General features: G+C 37.3%; 1 protein-coding gene across 1 annotated transcript; it reads left to right on the top strand.

The window, feature by feature from the left end:
• Nucleotides 1-1,364: 1,364 nt before the first annotated feature.
• Nucleotides 1,365-20,400, top strand: LOC127963850 (inactive carboxypeptidase-like protein X2). Its single transcript, XM_052563929.1, has 22 exons — nt 1,365-1,629; nt 4,855-4,929; nt 5,483-5,692; nt 7,211-7,456; nt 8,043-8,165; nt 8,249-8,344; nt 8,461-8,538; nt 9,025-9,084; nt 10,126-10,191; nt 12,156-12,236; nt 13,801-13,910; nt 13,997-14,136; nt 14,255-14,339; nt 15,257-15,401; nt 15,586-15,674; nt 15,893-16,016; nt 16,138-16,334; nt 16,678-16,857; nt 17,496-18,171; nt 18,706-18,845; nt 19,083-19,182; nt 19,271-20,400. The coding sequence occupies exons 1-22, from the start codon at nt 1,482-1,484 to the stop codon at nt 19,816-19,818; spliced, it is 3,717 nt and encodes a 1,238-aa protein (XP_052419889.1). The 5' UTR covers nt 1,365-1,481; the 3' UTR covers nt 19,819-20,400.
• Nucleotides 20,401-20,743: the final 343 nt, after the last annotated feature.

Below are 20,743 nucleotides of genomic sequence, written 5' to 3'. Positions count from 1 at the left end.
TTGGGTAGGGATTAATAATTTGGAATAAAGTCTTGCAGAATAAGACATTAATAAGTGGTTTTTAAGTAATAATAAACAGCAAGTGGTAATATTAAATATTAAAGTGAGGATAAAAAGCATGCATTTTAAAGTTAGACTTTCAATTTTGAAGTTAAATCCACTATTGTATTGTATATACATTTTCTTTACTTAGTAACTATTTCCATCCAACACTATAAACAGGTAGTGTAAAGGTAAGTGAGTCTCGGTTATTTTCATTAGACTCAAATGGTTTGAGCACCCTAACATACCAATCCTGTCTCAGCCATCTGCAAGAGTTTAAAACAGGATTATCTGCTTTGCAGATTCAGTTCAGTTTATTCATGTTATTTATGTTTCAAAGCAGCTGTGCAAAGATTAGTACCTTACTAATACTATTACTTATTTATAAATAATATTAGTAATAAGTGATAATAATTGAATGGAAAAACTTGCAGTTGACAGGAACCTTTAAGAAACCATTTTTATTTGTGCAACTCAATTTTGAAGTATAAGTAAATAAAAAAACACTGCAGCTTTCATGTTTGCAAAATTTTTTATAAGAGCACATGCAAAATCTTTTGTGTAAGATATGATTAAAACGTAATGAAATTTTGGTGAATTCAGTTATATAGGGCTTCCAATTATTATTATTATTATTTTTACTTTTTTTTTTGGATAGGACAGTACATAAGAGACATGAAGCAATGCAAAAAGATTGGTAATTGGGACAGGACCTACAGTTGGGACTTGAACTCTGGTCACCCAAAGCACAGCTGTGCCATATATCAAAGCATTGCCCTTAAGGCTTTGGCCGTGATAATTCATTCAGTCTAGATGTCTAATCAGTTGAAGGCTTTAATTCTTTAATGCAACATTGAAAACCCAACACTAAAATGAATTATTACATGACATAATACATGTTATTCCAGACTCTGCCGTTTGCACAAGTCTATATATGGCAGTTGGTTCTTGCCACTCCTGCTGGATCTCTTAAGTCTTCTTCATTGAATGATTCTCTGTTTATTCGGTTGACGGCATACATTTTACATCACCTAGTAAAACTCTCAAATGGATGTTAAATGGTTCTTTGCAGTACCTTGACTCAACTAAATATTCTCTGTGTATCAGCAACTTAACTTCATTTTTTCCCCATACATCGTTCTTGAGTTGGCTCTTTGCAGAACAAAAAGGTTTAAAGCATCAGTAAACTTTTACAATAAAACTGTCTTTCTTTTTCTTTCTTTCTTTCTTTCTTTGTCCCTCCCACCCCCTCTTCAAGTCTGTTTTTACACTCCTCCATAGCTCCTCATGTGTCTCTCCCACCCTCCCCTTCTCCTTACACCCCTCTGTCTCTCTCACACATTCTCTCTCTCTCTCTTTCCAGTGCTCACTCTCACTTCTCTCCTCAGAAATACTGTCCGTGGATCACCTCTTCAGTTTGCGGCAGTGAATAAGGCACCATGCTGGTACTGAGGGACCAGACGGCACTCTCAGTTCTCTGTCTGTCCCTGCTTGTTCGCTTCTGGACTGTAAACGGACTGACAGAACACATCAACTCCGAGATCAGCCACACAGCCCCAGACCAAAATGTGGAGGACAGAAGAGCAGGTACAAATGACAAAATGCTGTTGTCTGTCATGTTCTTTTTTTTGGTTCTGATTTATAAAAATGTACTTGCTCCTTTGCTTGGAGAAGCCACGTTTAAGAATGCAACTTATGGAGGAAGAAAAACGCAGCTGAACACCAGTATAAATTAATATTTAGCTGGTGTGACGAATGGAGAAGCTGAAAACTAGTGCTATACTGACTTTCATCCTTGTGTATCAAAAGAAAGCCATGGCTTCATTACGTTAGCAGTTCACATTAGTTCTGGCTCAGTTTTGGAATGTAATGCCAATCAATTCCCAGTGGATAAACATTGTCAGGTTGATATTCCATCCCTGAAAGCTTCAATAATAGGTCTACTGGTTTTAATTGGGTAAAAATGGTTATTGGAACCCTAAATATAAGAAACTACAAAATCAGTCTCAACAGACCACAGGGTTAAATTTTGTCACCTTTAACAAAGTATACATTTTCTGTGATTTGGAACAAAAACACTTAGTGTACTGTTTTCCAGCAGCACACTGCATTTATGTTGACAGGTTATATTTTCCACATAGTGGTACTTTATCAAAGACAGGGATTCTTCTTAAAGGATGCCAGGTTTTTACAGTTACATGACTAAAGCTCTTGCTGACAACGGCAGTTGAGTACTCAATACTTGCACCTGTGCTTGGAGAAGCCAAGTCTAAGAATCCAGCTCAATGAGGAAGAAAACCTCTGCTGAATTCAAATGAATATTTAGCTGACACAGTGTGGTGAATAGCGAAGCAGGAAAACTAAGGTGGTACACGTAGCAGACAGACTTTAATCTTTGGTTTCCAAAAGAACATCACAACTATATTACACTTGCAACATGGGTAAGGAGTTAATGTAAGAGTTAATATCAGCGCTGTTGCTGAGGTTTGGAAAATATGGTTGCTGGCAGGCTTTTGGTATTCAATAACACAACATTTCCATTAAATGCAGGCAAGCAGACTCACTCTGACAAACTGGACAGATCATTAAAATAAAATAAAAAGTAATGGGAAAAACAGAAGAACCATCCCAACGTGGTTGAATTACCCCATGGAACCCAATAAGAATGCATGTGTTTACTATACATGTCTTAGACAGAAATATCTATAGTGTTACTGGTCATTCCCTAAGTAGTGAGCAGCCTTTCACTGTATTTTCATAACGGTTGCTGCCTTTGTGGGAGAGTAAGAGAATTTGGGTTGTATTTTAGGACTTAAAGTCAACATGAAATCAATCATTATCGACCTTATTTACTTAACCTTGTCTTATTGTGAAGGATTTGTCAATGCACGTTATTCCAAAGAAGAAAAGTTACCGAAATCTTTAATCAGGTTGTAATAACTTCAGAGATTAGTTTTCTTTTTGCTGATGTCACCAAGGCTATTGGTGTTCACTAATAGCTAGTATTATTTTAGCAAGCTCACATTCATTTTGGCTCTTTTTTGGAATGTAATGCCAACTTTTCATTATCCAATCAATTCTAAGTTGATAAAATCATGTGCCACTCTACTTTTATTTCTTGCTGAATTTCAAGATAAAAGGTAAACTGAGTTTTGACCAGTGTTGCACACTGACTTTAAAGGGAAAGTTCACTCAAAAATAAAACCTCTGTCATTAATTACTCACTCTCATGTTGTTTCAAACTTGTAAGACCTTCATTCATCTTCAAAACACAAATTAAGATGTTTTTGATGAAATCCGAGAGCTTTCTGACCCTGCATAGACAGCAACACAACACGTTCAAGGCACAGAAAGTTAAAGAAATCATTAAATTAGTCCATGTCATGGTTCAACCTGAATTTTATGAAGCTATGAGAATACTTTTTGTGCACAAAGAAAACAAAATGAATAACTTTACTCAACAATTTCTTCTGAAACAATGAGCAGCTGTATTTTTATTTGCAATTAACACAGAATAATTAATGCATTGTCCCATGTTCGTCTTCTTGTTGTTGTATTGGGTTTGTATACAGCGCGTAAGGTTAATGCCCAAGCTACAAGTCTTCTTCTCCATTTTTAGTCTATCTCTGTGGCAGAATTACAGCGCCACATACTGGTCTTGCATAAATACTACATAGTTTTGAGTCCATTTCAGTGATTTCATGTGTACGCAGATATTTCTGAATAAAGGTTGAACCACTGATGTCACATGGACTGTTTTAATGATGTCCTTTCTGAGCTTCAAATGTTTCAGTTGTGTTACTGTCTATGCAGGGTCAGAAAGCTCTCAGATTTCATCAAAAATGTCTTGATTTGTGTTCTGAAGATGATCGAAGGTCTTATGGGTTTTGAAAGACAAGGCTGAGTAATTAATGACAGAAGTTTCATTTTGGGGTGAACTATCCTTATAAGATCTTTGGCTACTTGGCTTGGTTTTGGCACAACTGTGGCTCTTGGATCCGAAGATGCTCTCATAGACCAGCTAGACTTCAAACACACCTGTGCACCAGCCCAGGCCTTGCTCCCATCAGTTAGCCCAGATGCGGTCAGACGTTTGATACTTTGCCAATCTGTAAAATCTGATCTTGGAACTGACCTTTTGAAGTTAAAAAAGCAAATAGTTCTCCGGGAAACACTTGGAAGGCAGTATTTTTTGGACATCTCTGAACAGTTTGAACCATTATGCATGGAAAGAAATGGTGAAAACCAGTGACCGCTGTCGTTTGTCCTGTTTCAGCTAAGATTGTGAAGTAGTGGTTTGCACATATGCTCTGGTGTTCATGTGGACAATATGCGTTTGTCTGATCGTGTTCCTGCTTTTCTCATTATTTTTTTTTTTGTCCTCTCTGGCAATAAAAATCGCAAAAAGGGTAAAAAAGAAAAAAAAGAAAAAAAAAAAACACACTCCTGTTTGAACTCCCATTCATTGCAGGCCAGAGCTGATTGACAGCTAAGTAAACTTTTGCCAGATTACTCCTGAGGACTGGCATTGTGGACTAGCTCTGTGTGGGTAATGACTTCACAGCAACAGGCAAGAATGTTGCTTAAAACTTTCCCAGCAGTGTAGAAGCTGCCCTTTGGGGACGGGATGGGACGGGATGGGACGGGACAGGACGAGTTTCAAGAGCCAGAGCATCTGTGTCAACACATAAGGTTATGAACTCTAAATGGGACAGTCTGTGTGCCTATCAGAATCCAGCTTCAATTAAGTATGAGATGACGATGTTGAAAAATGTGGAAATGAAGAGCCAAGAATAATTTATGTTTCTCTAGATCTCCCGCAAGTGAAGATAATCCCATCCTATGCAAAGATTCAAGTTGGACGAGACAAACGATTGATGTGCAAAGGTGAGAAGACAGTTTAAACATAAAATAATAGCTCTTCTATCATTTAATCAACCTTGTGTTGTTCCAAACCAATTTATTTTCTTCCTTGGATAACATAAGGTGAATTTTATGGAGAACACCTTGGCTACTCTTTCTGATATATTGAAACTGAAGGGGAGTGAATCAGTCAAAAGCTACTTAAAAGCTACAAGTATATTATTAAGTCATATGATAATTTTGTGTGAGGTGCAGACTGAGATATAAGTCATCATTCATTAAATAAACTAGCCAATAAAGCTCTAAATTGGACTACAAAAGTCAAATATGTTACATTTGAGAGTAAATTTCATTGACATTAATGGCACCACATACAGTAGTACTTCATTTGAGAGAATGGGTGACATTTTAATTGACAAAAACATAATTTTCAGTCAGTTCTTCACACAAAGCTATCAAGTGCCTTGGAAAAGAGTACAAAGGTATTTAAAAAGAATAACTAAGAACAAAGAACAATTCATCCAAAAAATTCATCCACTAGCTCAGACGCTAATATTTTTTCTCTTTTCTTTTTTAGTTGATGGGGGTGCAAAGGATATTGACTGGTTTTCTCCTAATGGTGAGAAGATTCTAGTAAGACGGGACAATCTCGAGGTGCGCGATCATGGCAATTCCTTGTCGTCTCTCATTGTTCTCAATGCCAATTTAAACAATGCTGGGATATACAAATGCGTGGCCAGAAATGGAGACACAGAATCACAAGCCACAGTCAAGCTGGACATCTTTTGTAAGTATTTACTTTAATATTATTCATTTTATCACAAATATCACGGCAGGAAGTAAATGCTGTCTGCATTTTTATGGTCCATTAGCCATCCTGTATTCAGTGTTTGGTCAGCAGCTATTAAAATACTGGACCATGTGACTTTAATATTATATGTATTCATTCAGCAGATGCTTTTATCCAAAATGACTAACAAAGTGACTAACCCTTTCTCAAAACCTACCCTTCAATGTTAGCCATCCCAATATGAGCAAACCTGAACATGCAAAATGAACCACAAACAGAGTTTCTGAAGGATGTTTATGCACTCTTTATAATAACAATGGGAATAATCTAACTGTATACATGCAGAATATAGTTAAACAAACCTTATATTGACTTGATTTTTTGCACAAAGATTTTTATTATTATTATTTATTTGTCATCGTAATTTCTTGTATATTTAGATAATTTTTTCCAGGTTTTGAAATCTGGAGCAGATGTGACAAGAGGGCCTCTGTGAATCATGTTTGAGTTAGTGAGTCGTCCAGAACAATGTGTTGGAAGTTTGGAGGGAATTATCAAAGTGTAGCCAGACATCCTAGGAGACACAGATACATTCCTTTCTCTTTGTACACTCCTTTTACAAAGCGTCCAAGAAGCGTGGGTCGATTGAGAGAGTCAGTGTTGCAGAAAACTAGACCTTTAAGAAAGTCAGAATTGGCTGATTCTAGGTATGGTTTTGCCCGAAACTTCTTTCATTTGTTTAAGCTGATCAAATCAATTAAGCCTAGCAGGATTTTGCTCGTGACACTCTTTAAAATCACTCTTTAAAAAAGGTTCTTCAGTGATTTCTTCTTCAGATTATTCACATTGTGGAAAAATAATGGTACTTTAAGGAACTCTTCTTAAGAGGTTCTTAAGGAAACCTAAAACTAAAAAAAAAAAACACATTTTGGATTATTCATTTTTAAAATCAGAGAAGTTTAACCCGGAGTGACAACTTTTAAAAAAAGCTTAAACTGGTGGGAAAACGTACTTCCAAATAAGACTTGCAGTATAGCTGGTTTTGATTTAATTTTAATAGAGTCAATAAAAGTGAACTGAATAATGGAAACTAACTGTATTGTTGTTGTTGTTGTTTTTGTGTTTGAGAGAGAGAGAGAGAGATAAAGTATGGGTATAAAGTATGATCCACTTTGCAACTTGTTCTAGCCTCGAACCACAGACATAGACAGATCATCTTACCGGCATATGACAAAAACTACTTTGTAAACATGGCCTGTAAACCCTGGAATGGAAATTGCATAAATGCAACCAATAAGATAAGCTTGCTGTTTTTGTAAAGTGACAGTTTTGTTTCCAATATGCATCGGACAGGTTGAGACTAACCACAAAGTAACCTTCAACTAGCTCTTACATGAACTAGATGTATGGTTATAGTCTATGATTGAGCTATAAACTACAGTTTTCTCACTTGCTCCAAAATTCAAGAGTTACTTCTGCCAGGTTGTTCTTTTCATTCTCTCTGTTTTCTTTAAGCCAAGAGAACGCGCCGAGAAGCTGAGAGGGAGGGAAGAGGAAAACGACAGAAAGAACCCAAGCCCAGCAAGAAACCCAAGGGTGAGAAGAAGAACAAAGGAGAGAGGGGTGGGAAGAAAAAAGGCAAGAAGAACAGGGAGGAGACCACCACGATGACCACCACCACTGTGGCTCCCACAACCACTGTGGTCCCGGAGTACGATGAGGACTATTATAACCCTGAACCTGACCAGTACTGGGATGAAGGTTAGAAAAGCCCTTCTCATTAAAAGACTCGGTCTTTTAGATCTGTGTATTTTTGGTGCTGACTGGTGCAGAACAGTGACCGCCTTGGTTCTGTAAAAAAGTGCTTATCCCACTTTTTTTCTCTTTATGGGGATTTCTAAATATTCTTTATAAAGACTCAGCAACCAAACCAGTGAGCTCAGAGATGAATCATAAAATTGCACACTCTGATTTGGTATGAATATCAAATTACATTCTTTTACAAATGAATGAACTCATGCAATGAACAATTGAACCATTGGCAAACGATATACAAATGCAGAAATTATTTTATTGAAAAATATTGTGATTGTAGTTTGAGAGATTTCCATGGTAACAGCAGCTTCTCTGATTGGTGGATCTCTCTTCAGGAATTATGGGTAGTGTAGTTCTTCACCCAGAATTCAGCAATAGTTAATTTAATAAATAAATAAAATAAAGTGAACTGTGACTTCCACTGAAGCTACAACATTGGAGAACATGCTGCACCTGGAGTAAGGTCAAGATTTTATTCCGTGATCTGGATTATGACTCATAAGGATTGACTTGCGTTGTTTGGTATCCACAGAATTTCCTGCAGAGACAACAACAGCAACAAATCCCACAGACCCTCCAACAGAGAAAACCACAGGATTTCCAACAGACTTTCCTCCTCACATTGATGATTATTCCTCACCTAATCCTGACTCATGTAAGCAGAATATCACTCATGTCTGTGCAAATAAACACCACTTCTGTTCATCATGATCAACATTTCCTTTAACCTAATTTTAGACGATGACTATTGGAAGGTGGATGAACCCACACCTACATCCTCAGTGATCGCCGGCCGTCCACCTGACGAGGGTGATGATTACTGGGATGCCAGATGTGAGTCTTCCAGTAATTAAGCTTTGACATTAACTATGACCTGTAGTTAGAGAGAAATGGTCACAAATTACCGATTGTGCAGCTAATAAACTTGTACGTTTATTCTTTGGGAACAGATGAGGTGGCAGAAAACATACCTTTCCCTGATGGCGAGATCAGCTCTACCGACAATGACTGGCATTACACTACCACAGGTAGACCAATCATTATTTCTAAACACTGTGTCCTATTTGATATAAAATGAGAATAAATTATGATTTATTACATTTTCTCATGCTGCTACTTTGTTTTTCTATTATTGCAGACTGCTGCTACTTACTGTGTCTTAACTTTACATTATATCCCCATTATGTAATTGCAACTATTGTTCTGAAACGTGTTAAATACAGACAACAAAAAGTTTGTTTTAGTAATACAGTTGACATTACAAAAGAGTGAATGTAAGCACCCTGTAAATTTGAGTGTGAATCAATTAAAACTTTAACCACAATATACACCCATCTCATAAAATATCTTGTTTCTAAGCCATTCAGAAACCACAATGTCTGGTTCTTACAAAAGACAGCAGACCAGCGGCGACAGACATTTAGCAAATATTTTACGAGTCATTACAGTTTCTCTACTGTACTGTCAATAAAAGTGGCAAATTGAACGTGCATTTCTTTTCTTTTCTGTCACAGAAGAGCCCACCATCCCTCCGTTTGAAAACAACTGGTATGAAGAATATGAATATGGACATGGTACATACTGCTTTGATACTCTTTAAAAAATAAAACAAACATACAGTGAGACGGCATGAGAGGTGTTGGCCTCGCTCTCGTCTTAATGAGGGTACAAGCAGAGTGACCTGTCATTTCTGCACTCAAATAAACCGTTTCAGAGACACAGAGGTGCCGCTTGATGTCAGGCATGTTGCAATTAGATGATAATTATAAATGGACATTTTTTTCTAACCAGAAAATTACTGTTGTCTTGCAGCGTATCTCCTCCACAACTACTGTAAATCTTATAAAACGGAAAGAAAAAACGGCAACACTTGGCAATATGGTTGATAAAATTAGTCAATGAAAAATACTTCAGTAACACTAGTAATTATATTTTATGCATTAACTAACAGTGAGAATTACATTTAGTTTATAAAAATAAAACTGTTCATTGTTAGTCCATGTTAGTTCAGAACTTTAATAATGTATTAGTAAATATTGGAATCAACATAAACTTTGTTAACTAATGTTTACAAATGGAACCTGTAAAGTATTTTCAATATTTTTAAAGCATTTATAATTTTATTTCATATTATATATATATATATATATATATATATATAAACTAATATGAACTAACAATTAATACTTGTGCTCTTTTTATTTTTTTACTCTTAACGAAAAATATTTAATACTGTAATAAATATATTGCTCAGTGTTAGTTATTGTTAATTGATTAATTTAATAATGTTGTTAATTATTATAACTTTACTGTAAAATACCTTAAGTGCATTTAGAAAAAACTTTTTATCTCTGTTATCAAGATTTATGAGGTATAGACAGACCGACCGATAGATAGATAGATAGATAGATAGATAGATAGATAGATAGATAGATAGATAGATAGATAGATAGATAGATAGATAGATAGATAGATAGATAGATAGATAGATAGATAGATAGATAGATAGATAGATAGATCGAGCGATAGATAGATCGAGCGATAGATTGTTCAATGGTCTCAAACATGTCAAACCTGCTGTACTTGTTTAATGTTGGTTTCTGATTTGTCAACAGAAAGGAAACTTGAAGAGGATAGAGAAAGAGAGAGAGAAAAAGAAAGAAAAGAGCAAGAAGAAAAAGGTAATGTTTTATCCTCAAATAAGTTGTCAAGTTTAAAAAAAACATTTAGACACTAAATTGCTGGTACTTACAGATTTAAAGACATTCAGAACAACAATATAACTAAGAGTACCATAACTACCATTCAGTCTACCACAACAATAGTGTAGTAATGTATTGTTTATTCCAGTAAGTGTATTGGTTTTATTCAGATACTTGGACATACAATTCAGAAGGAAGATCATGTAGTTTTATTTGTTTTTTCATTGTATTTCATTCCATTTGCTTGGTTTGTCTTGAACTGAAACGAAAAAATACCTTACTGATGAAAAACATTGATGTTTTTGGCCAACACTGGCACAGTCCTCATCAAGCCTTTTCTAACTTGCTGTCTCCCAATTCTGTCTGAACTACAAATTATTTTAATAACACAGTTAGCATGAAATCTCCTCTGCTTTGTCTCCCAGCTGCCCCACAATCTGCTTACACTTGATTATAGACTTTGACAGAATGACAAGCATTCATTAACAACTGTGAACCAGAACCTGTTCCCATGAGCTTTGTTTTAAGTTTTGGTTCCTAACAAACTGAATAATTACCTTTTCACTGACCTAAGACAGTGGAGCAGGAAAGTTTTGATATGCAGGATATTGTAGAACAGGACTTGCCAACCAAAACTAGAAAGCAAACTGAAAAAGTAATGAAGAATATTTCCAGGTTCAACAAAAGTTTTACGGATAATCCAGTAAACCTAAATTGCTTCATTACAGTAATTGTTCATCTTTAAACATTACTATAAGTCTATGTTATTCTTACATTTTTATTCTTACATTTACGAAAAATCAGCAAAAAGACACACGAACCACAACCTTGGTTGGACAGTTTTACTAACACTAAAAGGCTTTTTATTTGCTTAAAAAGTAAAGTCTGACGCTAACTTACAGAGGACATTATATTTGATTTACGAATGTATGGTCAAGATGTAACCTGGAAAACCATTGATGTTTGAGCTTTTTAAGAACTATACAATTCAGTTTTATGAGGCACATATCTATATTACATCCTCCCTTCTCTGGAATGTCAAGTTTAATGTAAATTGAGCTCCAGAGCATTCCAGAGGATTGTGAACAGTTTAGCAAGAATCTGAGTTTAAAGGGATAGTACACACAAAAAATGAAAATGGGATGTGTATCTGCTTACCCTCAGGGTATCAGAGATGTAGGATATGACTTTGTTTCTTCAGTAGAACAGAAACTGAGACTTTTGACTCAAACCGTTGCAGTGTGTCAGTCGTACAATGTAAGTGGATGGGAAACACGGCTAAAAAACAAACAAACAAAAAAAACACACACAAACAAAAGCAAATTAAACTCAGTGGCTAAAGATACATTGATGTCTAAATGTATCTGTGCAAGAAACTGAACAGTATTTATATGTTTTTTTTCCTCTGATTTTTACCGCAATGTCCAAACTGTCCTGAACGCATTATCTACAGCTGCCGCCTGATGCATCTTCTTCTTCTTCTTGCTTTATGGCAGATTGCAGACTTATAAGTGCATTACCACAACCAACAAACCATTGAGATTCCTAATTGACACTGTAGATAAGAGTGTCAATGGTCCATTTGAGAGATAGGTGGCAGTAATGAACTTATAAGTCTGTGATCTGCCATAAAGTGAATTAAATGAACCAGATCACCAAATTGAACAGAACAAACTGAAATAGTTTGTGGCTCAAGCAGTACAGATCTACAAGTTACTCAAATCAAAACTCACTCTAGGACATTAATGAGTCACTCTGACTTGAAATGAACCAAAATATCGACGTATGTGGTCCTATGATGCTGGTTTTTGCCAACTAGTTAAGTGCTCCAGGTTTATTTTTGGGGGTAAACTATGCCTTTAACTACCAGGAGATCAATCTTTATGTTTCATGCTCATATCAGTGGTAAACTTTGTGTTTTCTCCAAAAATTTGTCTCCTCAGAAAGAGAAGAGAGGAGGTATGAGGAAGAGAGAAAACCCAGGATTCACAAACCTCCTCCACGCGTGTACAGAGAGCCTAAAAGTGAGTGGTGCATGGGGACTGGGTTTAGGCACATAGCCAGATGAGATCCATCACGTAATAGATAACACAGAAAAATAAATACACTTGGGACAACATAACTGTGAAAAAAAAATAAAAATAACACTGAGATGCAATAAACTTATATAAGAGCAGCGAGGTGATGTAATACTGAAGTTTTCCCAGCTCTCAGTTCTTACCAGACAAAGATGTTTCTTAAAGCAAAACCTTGGTATACAGTTCAGTGTTTTAGACACTAATGCTAAAATAATTCATGCTAACAAACATTACTGAAATAGTGTTATCCTATCTTGAGGAAGACTTCATAAGTTTCAAGTGAATAGGAGTCCTTAAAACATTTTTAAAATAGACCTTTGTAGCTGTTTTAAGTCATTACAGATGCTGAATCCTGCCAAATCCTGCTTCAATTCCACAGCTGGTTCTTTTCAAAAGAAATTCCAAATGTCCTCCCTGCTCGTGAAACAGATGCATGGATGTAGTCCTTCATCTTCAGGCACATTACTCTGAATCGGGACAAATGACAGAGCAAATTTTGAAGTTATACATTGTTAAATATAGGTTGTATGGTGTAGTTGTAAGCTAAATATAAGTTATTTGACTCCATTATAGTTAGATTGATTATATCTTGATGACAGAAGAATGTGTGCAGTCTGTCTATATTGTTTCCATTTATCTTGCTAGTTAAAATCAATATATATATCTACCTGTACATATTTACATTACTATACAAATTGGTGTCAGTTTTAAAATAATAAAAATGAATAAAATAGTAATAATATATGAAACTGATATAAACAAAAATACATTTTACAATGACTTAGAACATAAAAAATAAAAGGGTGTAAAATCAGAAAATTGGAGCCCAGTGTTTAGTGAGAAAGCCCAAATAAACCAATTTCAGTCTGTACTCCAACTAATTAAACTTTTCCACTGCATGGTACGACTCGGCTCGGTACGGCACGGTATGCGTTTTCACTGCAGTCTAGTACCGCATTAGAGTGGGCGGGATTATTCACATGTCGTTATAGTTGTGCTGCCTCTACTGCCGCGAATCGTGAATAACTTTTTCCTTCCGCATTGCCTCATCAAGCTCTTGCTGGATCCGATCCTCTGCTATCAATGAGAGGAACGTCTGTACTCAACAGACAACGAAACAGACATTTTTAGGTTGTTAAAAAAGGTGCGCTTGTTCGAAACAGTTGCATTCAATCCTTCGCTGGCTGTGCTGATTTAAATCTAGCGGTTCTGTTGTGTTTGTGTCACAAGTTCAGTGTCTCAGGTAGTGACGATTCTCTCCGGCCAATCAGTGACCAGCAGAGTTTACATGTCAAGTTTTGGTAACAGTACGGTTCACTTGGAACCTCAACTGAGGTTCCTGGTACTAAAAAAAGTACCAGGTTCCAGTTACTGTACACAGTGGGAAAATCCCCCAAAAGTGAACCATACCGAACCGTACCATGCTGTACCATGCAATGGAAAAGCGGCATTATTATGTGAAGGTATAGTCTATATTAAGTTTTTTTCTTTGGCTTGCATTGTCTGTCAGTATGTCCTCCTCTGGGTATGGAGTCTCATCGCATAGATAATGACCAGCTACTGACGTCCTCAGTTTATCAACATCGTTATGGCTCACACAGAGCTCGTCTCAATATTCAGGTACAAACATATGCAGATACTCACTCTGAAAATTAATACTGGCATGACTTAAACGTATAGAAAAAATGTAATGCATTATCTCACAGGCGTCTGGTGATGAAGATGACATGAATGGTGGGGCATGGTGTGCTAACCCTGAAGAAAAGGTGCACTGGATTGAACTGGACGCTCGCACAGTAACAGAGTTCACTGGCGTTATCACTCAGGGTCGAGATGACCCCTTAGAGTAAGACATACAAGAAAAAACCTTGGAGCCTTTGCACAGTATGCTTAATTGTGTTTAGGACCTACCAAACTATCTAAAGTCTACATCTACGGTCCTTGTTCTCGTTTTGTTGTTTCAGGAGCGACTATGTTTCTTCTTACTATGTGGCGTTTAGTAATGACAGCAGAGAGTGGACTGTCCTTGATGATGGATATGCTGAATGGGTAGGTTGCAAGATTGACATCATTTTCGTCTTCTTTTGTAAAATGTAAAATTCTGTCATAATTTACTCACCTTCAAGTTGCTTCTTTCATTTATTTCAGTAATTCAACTCACATTGTGAAACTCGTGTATTAAATAAATTCAATGCACACATACTGAAGTAGTTTAAGTCTTTGGTTCTTTTCATTGTGATGATTTAGGCTCACATTTAACAAAAACCCTCCAAATCACAATCAAAATCAAAATAGAGACTCTTACAAAAGGTTTACATGCATGCAGGTAAAACAATGCTTTTGTTTTAACAAAATATGCATTGAATATCACCTTCTTTTACCAGTGATTCTCAAACGATTTCTTTCAAAGCAATTCTAAGATTCAATCTCTGTAAATCCCTCCTTTCCGTGAGCCTGCTCTGCTCCGATTGGTCAGATGGCCCAGTCTGTTGTGATTGGTCTACCGCCATAGTTCCGTTTTTTGAATGCTCAATAGAAAATCTAAACATCTATTATTTGTGATTGTGATTCAGTGGAGTCAGCTGGTCCAAATAAATTGGGTACTGAGCCACCTTTAAGAGCAAGTTTTTTGTGAATCTCACATTGAACTCCCTGAGATTAAATAAACAGTCGTCAGTAAAAAGATGTGTTTGTGGGCTGGCCAATGTAGAATGTAGGCAAAAATTATGCAAATGTTTTACCCATTGACATGTAGCCATCACAGAAATGGGATTTGAATTACTAGTGACTGGTTCAGGCTGTTCGGAGTCGATACTTACTTTTTTTTCTCTACAGCTAAATTACCTACTGCACAACAGACAATATTCGAAATGGCATAACAGGGGCACTTTAAAGTGCAGCACTTTTTTAAAATACATTATGTAATTTCAACAATTTCTTTTCTTTCCCTTCTTTTTTGCTCTCAGTTATTCTTTGGTAACTCTGATAAAAACACCCCAGTGTTGTCTCAGTTTATGGAGCCGGTAGTGGCACGTTATATCCGCATCTTGCCACAGAGCTGGAATGGCACCATGTGTATGAGGATGGAGGTTTTGGGCTGCCCAGTACCAGGTGAGAGACTCTGGACCTGTTGATTGTAAACCTGTCTTTATTTTACTTTTTTATTTGTTTGTGCATTGTGCAAGTATTTCCTATTACTAATATTCCTGTCTGGGTCCACATTGTTTAAATCCCTGTTTATCAATAGTTTACGTTTACAGTATTATACAATATTGTGCATTTGTGCTTTACTCAGATCCTCTCAGCCAGTACCAGAGTCAGAATGAGGTGACGCATCGAGATGACTTGGACTATACCCATCACAACTACCTTGACATGGAGAAGGTGATGGGAAAGTAGCAAAACCTGGAGACTTAAAATATTACGAATGAGAAAAAGATCTAAAAAATACACTAGAGTTTACATTTAAGAAAACTGTGGATGGCTACCAGGGAATTTCTGTTTCTAAGCCACAAAGTTTCAAATGAGGTGTCATTCAAATTTGTAGCACAGACCATTTGGGATAAGTGGATTTGCAAATTTGATTTTTCTTATTGTCACAGCTCATGAAATCCATCTCTGATGAGTGTCCCAACATCACCAGATTCTACAGTTTGGGCAAGAGCTTTAAAGGTTTGGAAATTTATGCCATGGAGATTACTGACAATCCTGGGATGCATGAAACAGGTGAGGAACATTAGAATAAAAACGGAAGACACAGTATTATTATTCCAGTATGGTTAAATGTATTGAAACAAGTGATGTGTGTTCATTATCCATTTCATGAACACATACCATTTTTCCTCAGGAGAGCCAGAGTTTAGGTACACAGCAGGATATCATGGTAATGAGGTTTTGGGACGAGAACTTCTTCTGATGCTTATGCAGTACCTGTGTAGAGAGTACAAAGATGGCAACCCTCGAGTGCGCCACCTTGTGGATGAGACACGAATTCATCTGGTGCCATCAGTCAATCCTGATGGACATATGAAAGCTTTTGAAAAGGTATATTTAAAATGTATAAAAAGATTAAAAGCAAAATATGTTATTTCTGTGTTTCTAGGTGGCCAGAAATGTTTTAAATAATGGATGCTTTCAAACCGATTTCCTCAAAAATCTTAACACCACCTATCTTGGATATTTAATATTTAGCATTTAGTAATATTACAAAAAACTAAAGTTAAGACAGAATTAGACATGCCTGACTTATCAACTGAACAGGATTAACTAATCAAAAATAGCCAAAAAAATGTGGATAAAAAAGGCCACTAAATCTACAAATAGAAATGTTGATGTGTTCACTTTATTCTCAATAAAGTACTGTAAACAATATCACTTGGTTTCACAGGGCTCAGAGTTGGGAAGCTGGACATTAGGGCACTGGACTGAAGATGGCCATGACATCTTCCAGAACTTTCCAGACTTAAATAACATTCTTTGGGATGCAGAGGATAAGGGTATGGTGCCCAAGTTGATGCCAAATCACCATGTACCCATCCCTGAGGGTATACTGTCAAGCAATGGCTCAGTAAGTAGTGAAATAATGCTGTGATATGCATGTACATCTAATAAATCAAAGCACCACTCACATGCTCAATTGAAACTGAAAACAATTGAAATTGGCTAGAGATCAGATTAAAGGGCACAAACTATGCCCATTTTTACAACATGTAATATTGGTCTTGGGTGTCCCCAAAATGTGTCAACCCAAAATACCCCACAGATTATTTATTATAACATGTCAGATCTTTTTATTAATAATTTTTGGGGCGTGTCTAAAAAAAAGAGCTGTTTAGGAGTGTCTCACTTTAAATGCAAATGAGCTGTATATTGCCGCCCTTTCTCCAGAAGAGGTGTAACATATATGTCATGGAATATGTGGATCCTGCTCAATGGACCAGGCCACTAGTATAGAGAGCGAGGCGCAAACTAACATAGTGATGTAGAGATGCAGGGGTGTATTTAAACGAGCCGTTTTAGGGGGCCGTGAACAAGTCTTAACTTTTATAAAGAATATCTAGGATCACAATCTCTTTGGATTGGAGACTTTAGTCTTTGCAACTTCACAAATTTTCTTCAAAGAGTTTTTAACATTCAACAAAAATTGTAATCGCATCATATGACCTCTTTAAAGGAAATTTACTAACTTTATGTCCTGCTTTGCAGGTTGCAGTGGAGACTTTTGCCCTTATCTCCTGGATGAAGAGCCATCCATTTGTGCTTGGTGCCAACCTGCAGGGTGGTGAAAGACTTGTGACATACCCCTTCGACATGCGCCGTCTCACCAAGGAATCTGAGGAGATGGAGAAAAAACTCAATTCTAGAGCAAACAGACGTAAGCGACAGTATGAAGAAGAGGAAGAAGAACCCAACCCTTACCTTCACATTGGATACCATCAGGAGAGCTACAGTGGCCCCCAAGAAAATGCATATAATCAGGAGAACTATGGGTACCATCAAGAAAGTTATGGGTATCATCATCAAAACCAAGGATATCATGAGGAGAGCCAAGGGTATCACGATGAGAGCCAAGGCTATCACGACGAGAACCAAGGCTACCATGATGAGAGCCAAAGGTATCATCATGAGGATCACTCTGAAGGGCACCATGAGGGTTATCAAGAAGGATACTCAGAGGGATATAGGGAGGGATATGGAGAGGGGGAACCAGAGGAGGAGATTAGAGTGATTGAGGACCAATCTTTGTTCCGCTGGTTGGCCATATCTTATGCCTCTACTCACCGCACCATGACTCAGAACTTTCAGGGAGGATGCCATGCTGATGACCCAACAGGTGGGCTGGGAATTGTCAACCGTGCCAAGTGGAAGCCCATCCCAGGAAGTAAGCATTGGGAACTTGCATTGCACCATCATGTGATAGATCTTTAATTGGATCGTTTAAAAAAAGGTGTCCAATTCTGTTTCTGTGGGCCCTGCAAATGTTAGCTTCCCCTGGTACTACCTGGAAGTTTTTATCTGGTGTTAATTCTGATGTTGTAAGTCAATGTTTCTCTGATAGGAAGATAGGAATTGCAGTAAGGTGGCCTGCCAAAAGCAGAATTGGACTCCCTTTGTCTAGGACACTGAGCAACTTTGGTCATGGAGGGTCACTGTCCTGCAGAGTTTAGCTCCAACCCTAATCAAACACACCTGAACAAGCTAATCATGTCTTCAAGACCACTAGAAAGCTACACGCAGGTCTGTTTGATCAGGCTTGGAGCTAAACTCTGCAGGACATTGGCCTTCCATGACCGAAGTTGCCTGATCTAGGAGGATCTGTGAGATCAAATTGAACCTACATTGACACCCTAGAGACTCTACTTTTGATTAACTGTAGAGATTTGATACCTGTTTCTGTCCCAATTCCCTTTTCTAGGTATGAATGACTTCAGCTACCTTCACACTAACTGTTTTGAGCTGTCCATTTTCCTGGGCTGTGATAAGTTCCCTCATCAGAGTGAACTTTTAAGAGAGTGGGAGAATAACAGAGAGGCCCTGCTGACCTTCATGACTCAGGTGAGCTACTCATCTCCTGATCATGGGCGTGGGACAGCTGCAAGTGCTTAGAAACAGAAAATCCCTAGAAGATAAGACTCTGTGAACCCTGCACAAGTGTTTTAGTACTTGAGCCTAGACAAAACCATATAAAATCTGTATCAAGATCCTATTTTTCCCGAAATCATGCATGAGATGTACTTCAGTCTGACTACACTGACCTGTGAAACATAACATTAACAATGGTCCTTTTCCCAGGTGCATCGGGGCATTAAGGGAGTTGTGAGGGATAAGGAGGGCAACCCTATTTCCAATGCCACTGTGTCTGTGGAGGGAGTCAACCATGACGTTAGGACAGGTGAGATTTTTTCTGTTGTTTTGAAAGTTGTCTTGTTTTTCAAGTACTGAATAATTTCAATAAAAAAAGTCTACTCTTCTACTCTTAGGTGAATCTGGAGATTACTGGCGACTTTTAAATCCTGGTGAGTACCGTGTAACAGCCCGAGCAGAAGGCTACTCCCCCTTCACCCGTCTGTGTGTGGTAGGGTTTGACCCAGGCGCTACCTTGTGTAACTTTGACCTCAACAAATCCAACTGGGACCGCATTAAACAGATCATGGCTCTCCACGGAAATAGGCCCATCCGATTGCTGAACAGTGGCAACAGGGGTAGTGGACAGCGCTATACATACAGCACTAACCAAATCCCTAATGGTAATGGTGGGGACATAAAAAGGGCTCGGCTTCATCGACTACGGCTAATGAGAATCCGCCGCCTAAGGCAACAGAGGCTTCTGGCCAGCATAACAACAACGCTACCTACCACAACCACAACGACCACAACCACAGTTCCACCTACCACAGAGAGTACAAGTCCCTGGTTTGACTCTTGGCCTCTTGGGGAAACCTTTGAAGAGAACACAACCCCACCAGAAGAGATTGAGTTGACAGATTCACTGGACTACGACTACAATTACAACATAGATGATTATTAAGACGAAACTACAGATCAAAGTTTTGCTCCAGAGATTGATTGTTTTGGACAAGTATAGGTCTTTATTGCCATGCTTTTGCCACTTGGTTTGACTGGATCCAGTGACTATGAAGTGAGCAAAGTGGTGTCACATCTAGAACCAAATAATTCTGTCAACACTTACAAAAAAAAAGCACAGTTTTGAAGTAATTACACATAAGATGTTTATTCCATAATATAAATTATCATATTGATTATTAACACTCCATTTTCTGGTTGCAAAGCTGGTTGGAAGCATTAATCAATGGTTTCCAAAGACTAGAAGTAGTAAGAATAATTCTGCTTTGTGTTCATGGCTAAACATCTGTACTATACTACCAAAACGTAACAAACTTCTCATATTAGCATCATGCCCACTGAGGGGAAATGAGAATGTTTGAACTCAAGAGACGTGGCTGTATTACCACTTCTTTCTCTCGCATAAATTGTCAGTGTTTGTTGAAGGCAAGTGTACAGGGAAGATGTTCCCTCAAAGTTCCACCATATTTAATGGTCTGTGCTAAAAGACGATTTCTTTTCAGTAAATAAAGTCTTTTCATATTCACACTGTTGTCGTTTAACTGCATTACAGTATCAAGTGCACATCATGTCACTACCTTGATATTCTGTGTCATACTTGACAGTACATATAAGAGGTGACTGTATTCATAGTGTAGTCCAGCCTTACCTACTGTAGCACATTGATTCTTGTACTTAACATTTACATGCTAATAAACATCGTCATAAAAAATAAAAACTTAAAATACCTTGGTTTAAAAGGCAAACAAGTAGTCAATCAAAGTACTTGAAAATGGACACACTTTACAATAAGATTTCTTTATTTGACATTAGCATGATGCTCATGATAATATACTATATATATATATATATATATATATATATATATA

Source organism: Carassius gibelio, chromosome B8, assembly GCF_023724105.1.
Source record: "Carassius gibelio isolate Cgi1373 ecotype wild population from Czech Republic chromosome B8, carGib1.2-hapl.c, whole genome shotgun sequence".
Lineage (NCBI taxonomy): Eukaryota > Metazoa > Chordata > Actinopteri > Cypriniformes > Cyprinidae > Carassius > Carassius gibelio.
Note: the sequence above shows the minus strand (reverse complement) of the source record. Positions and strands in the feature narration are given on the sequence as shown.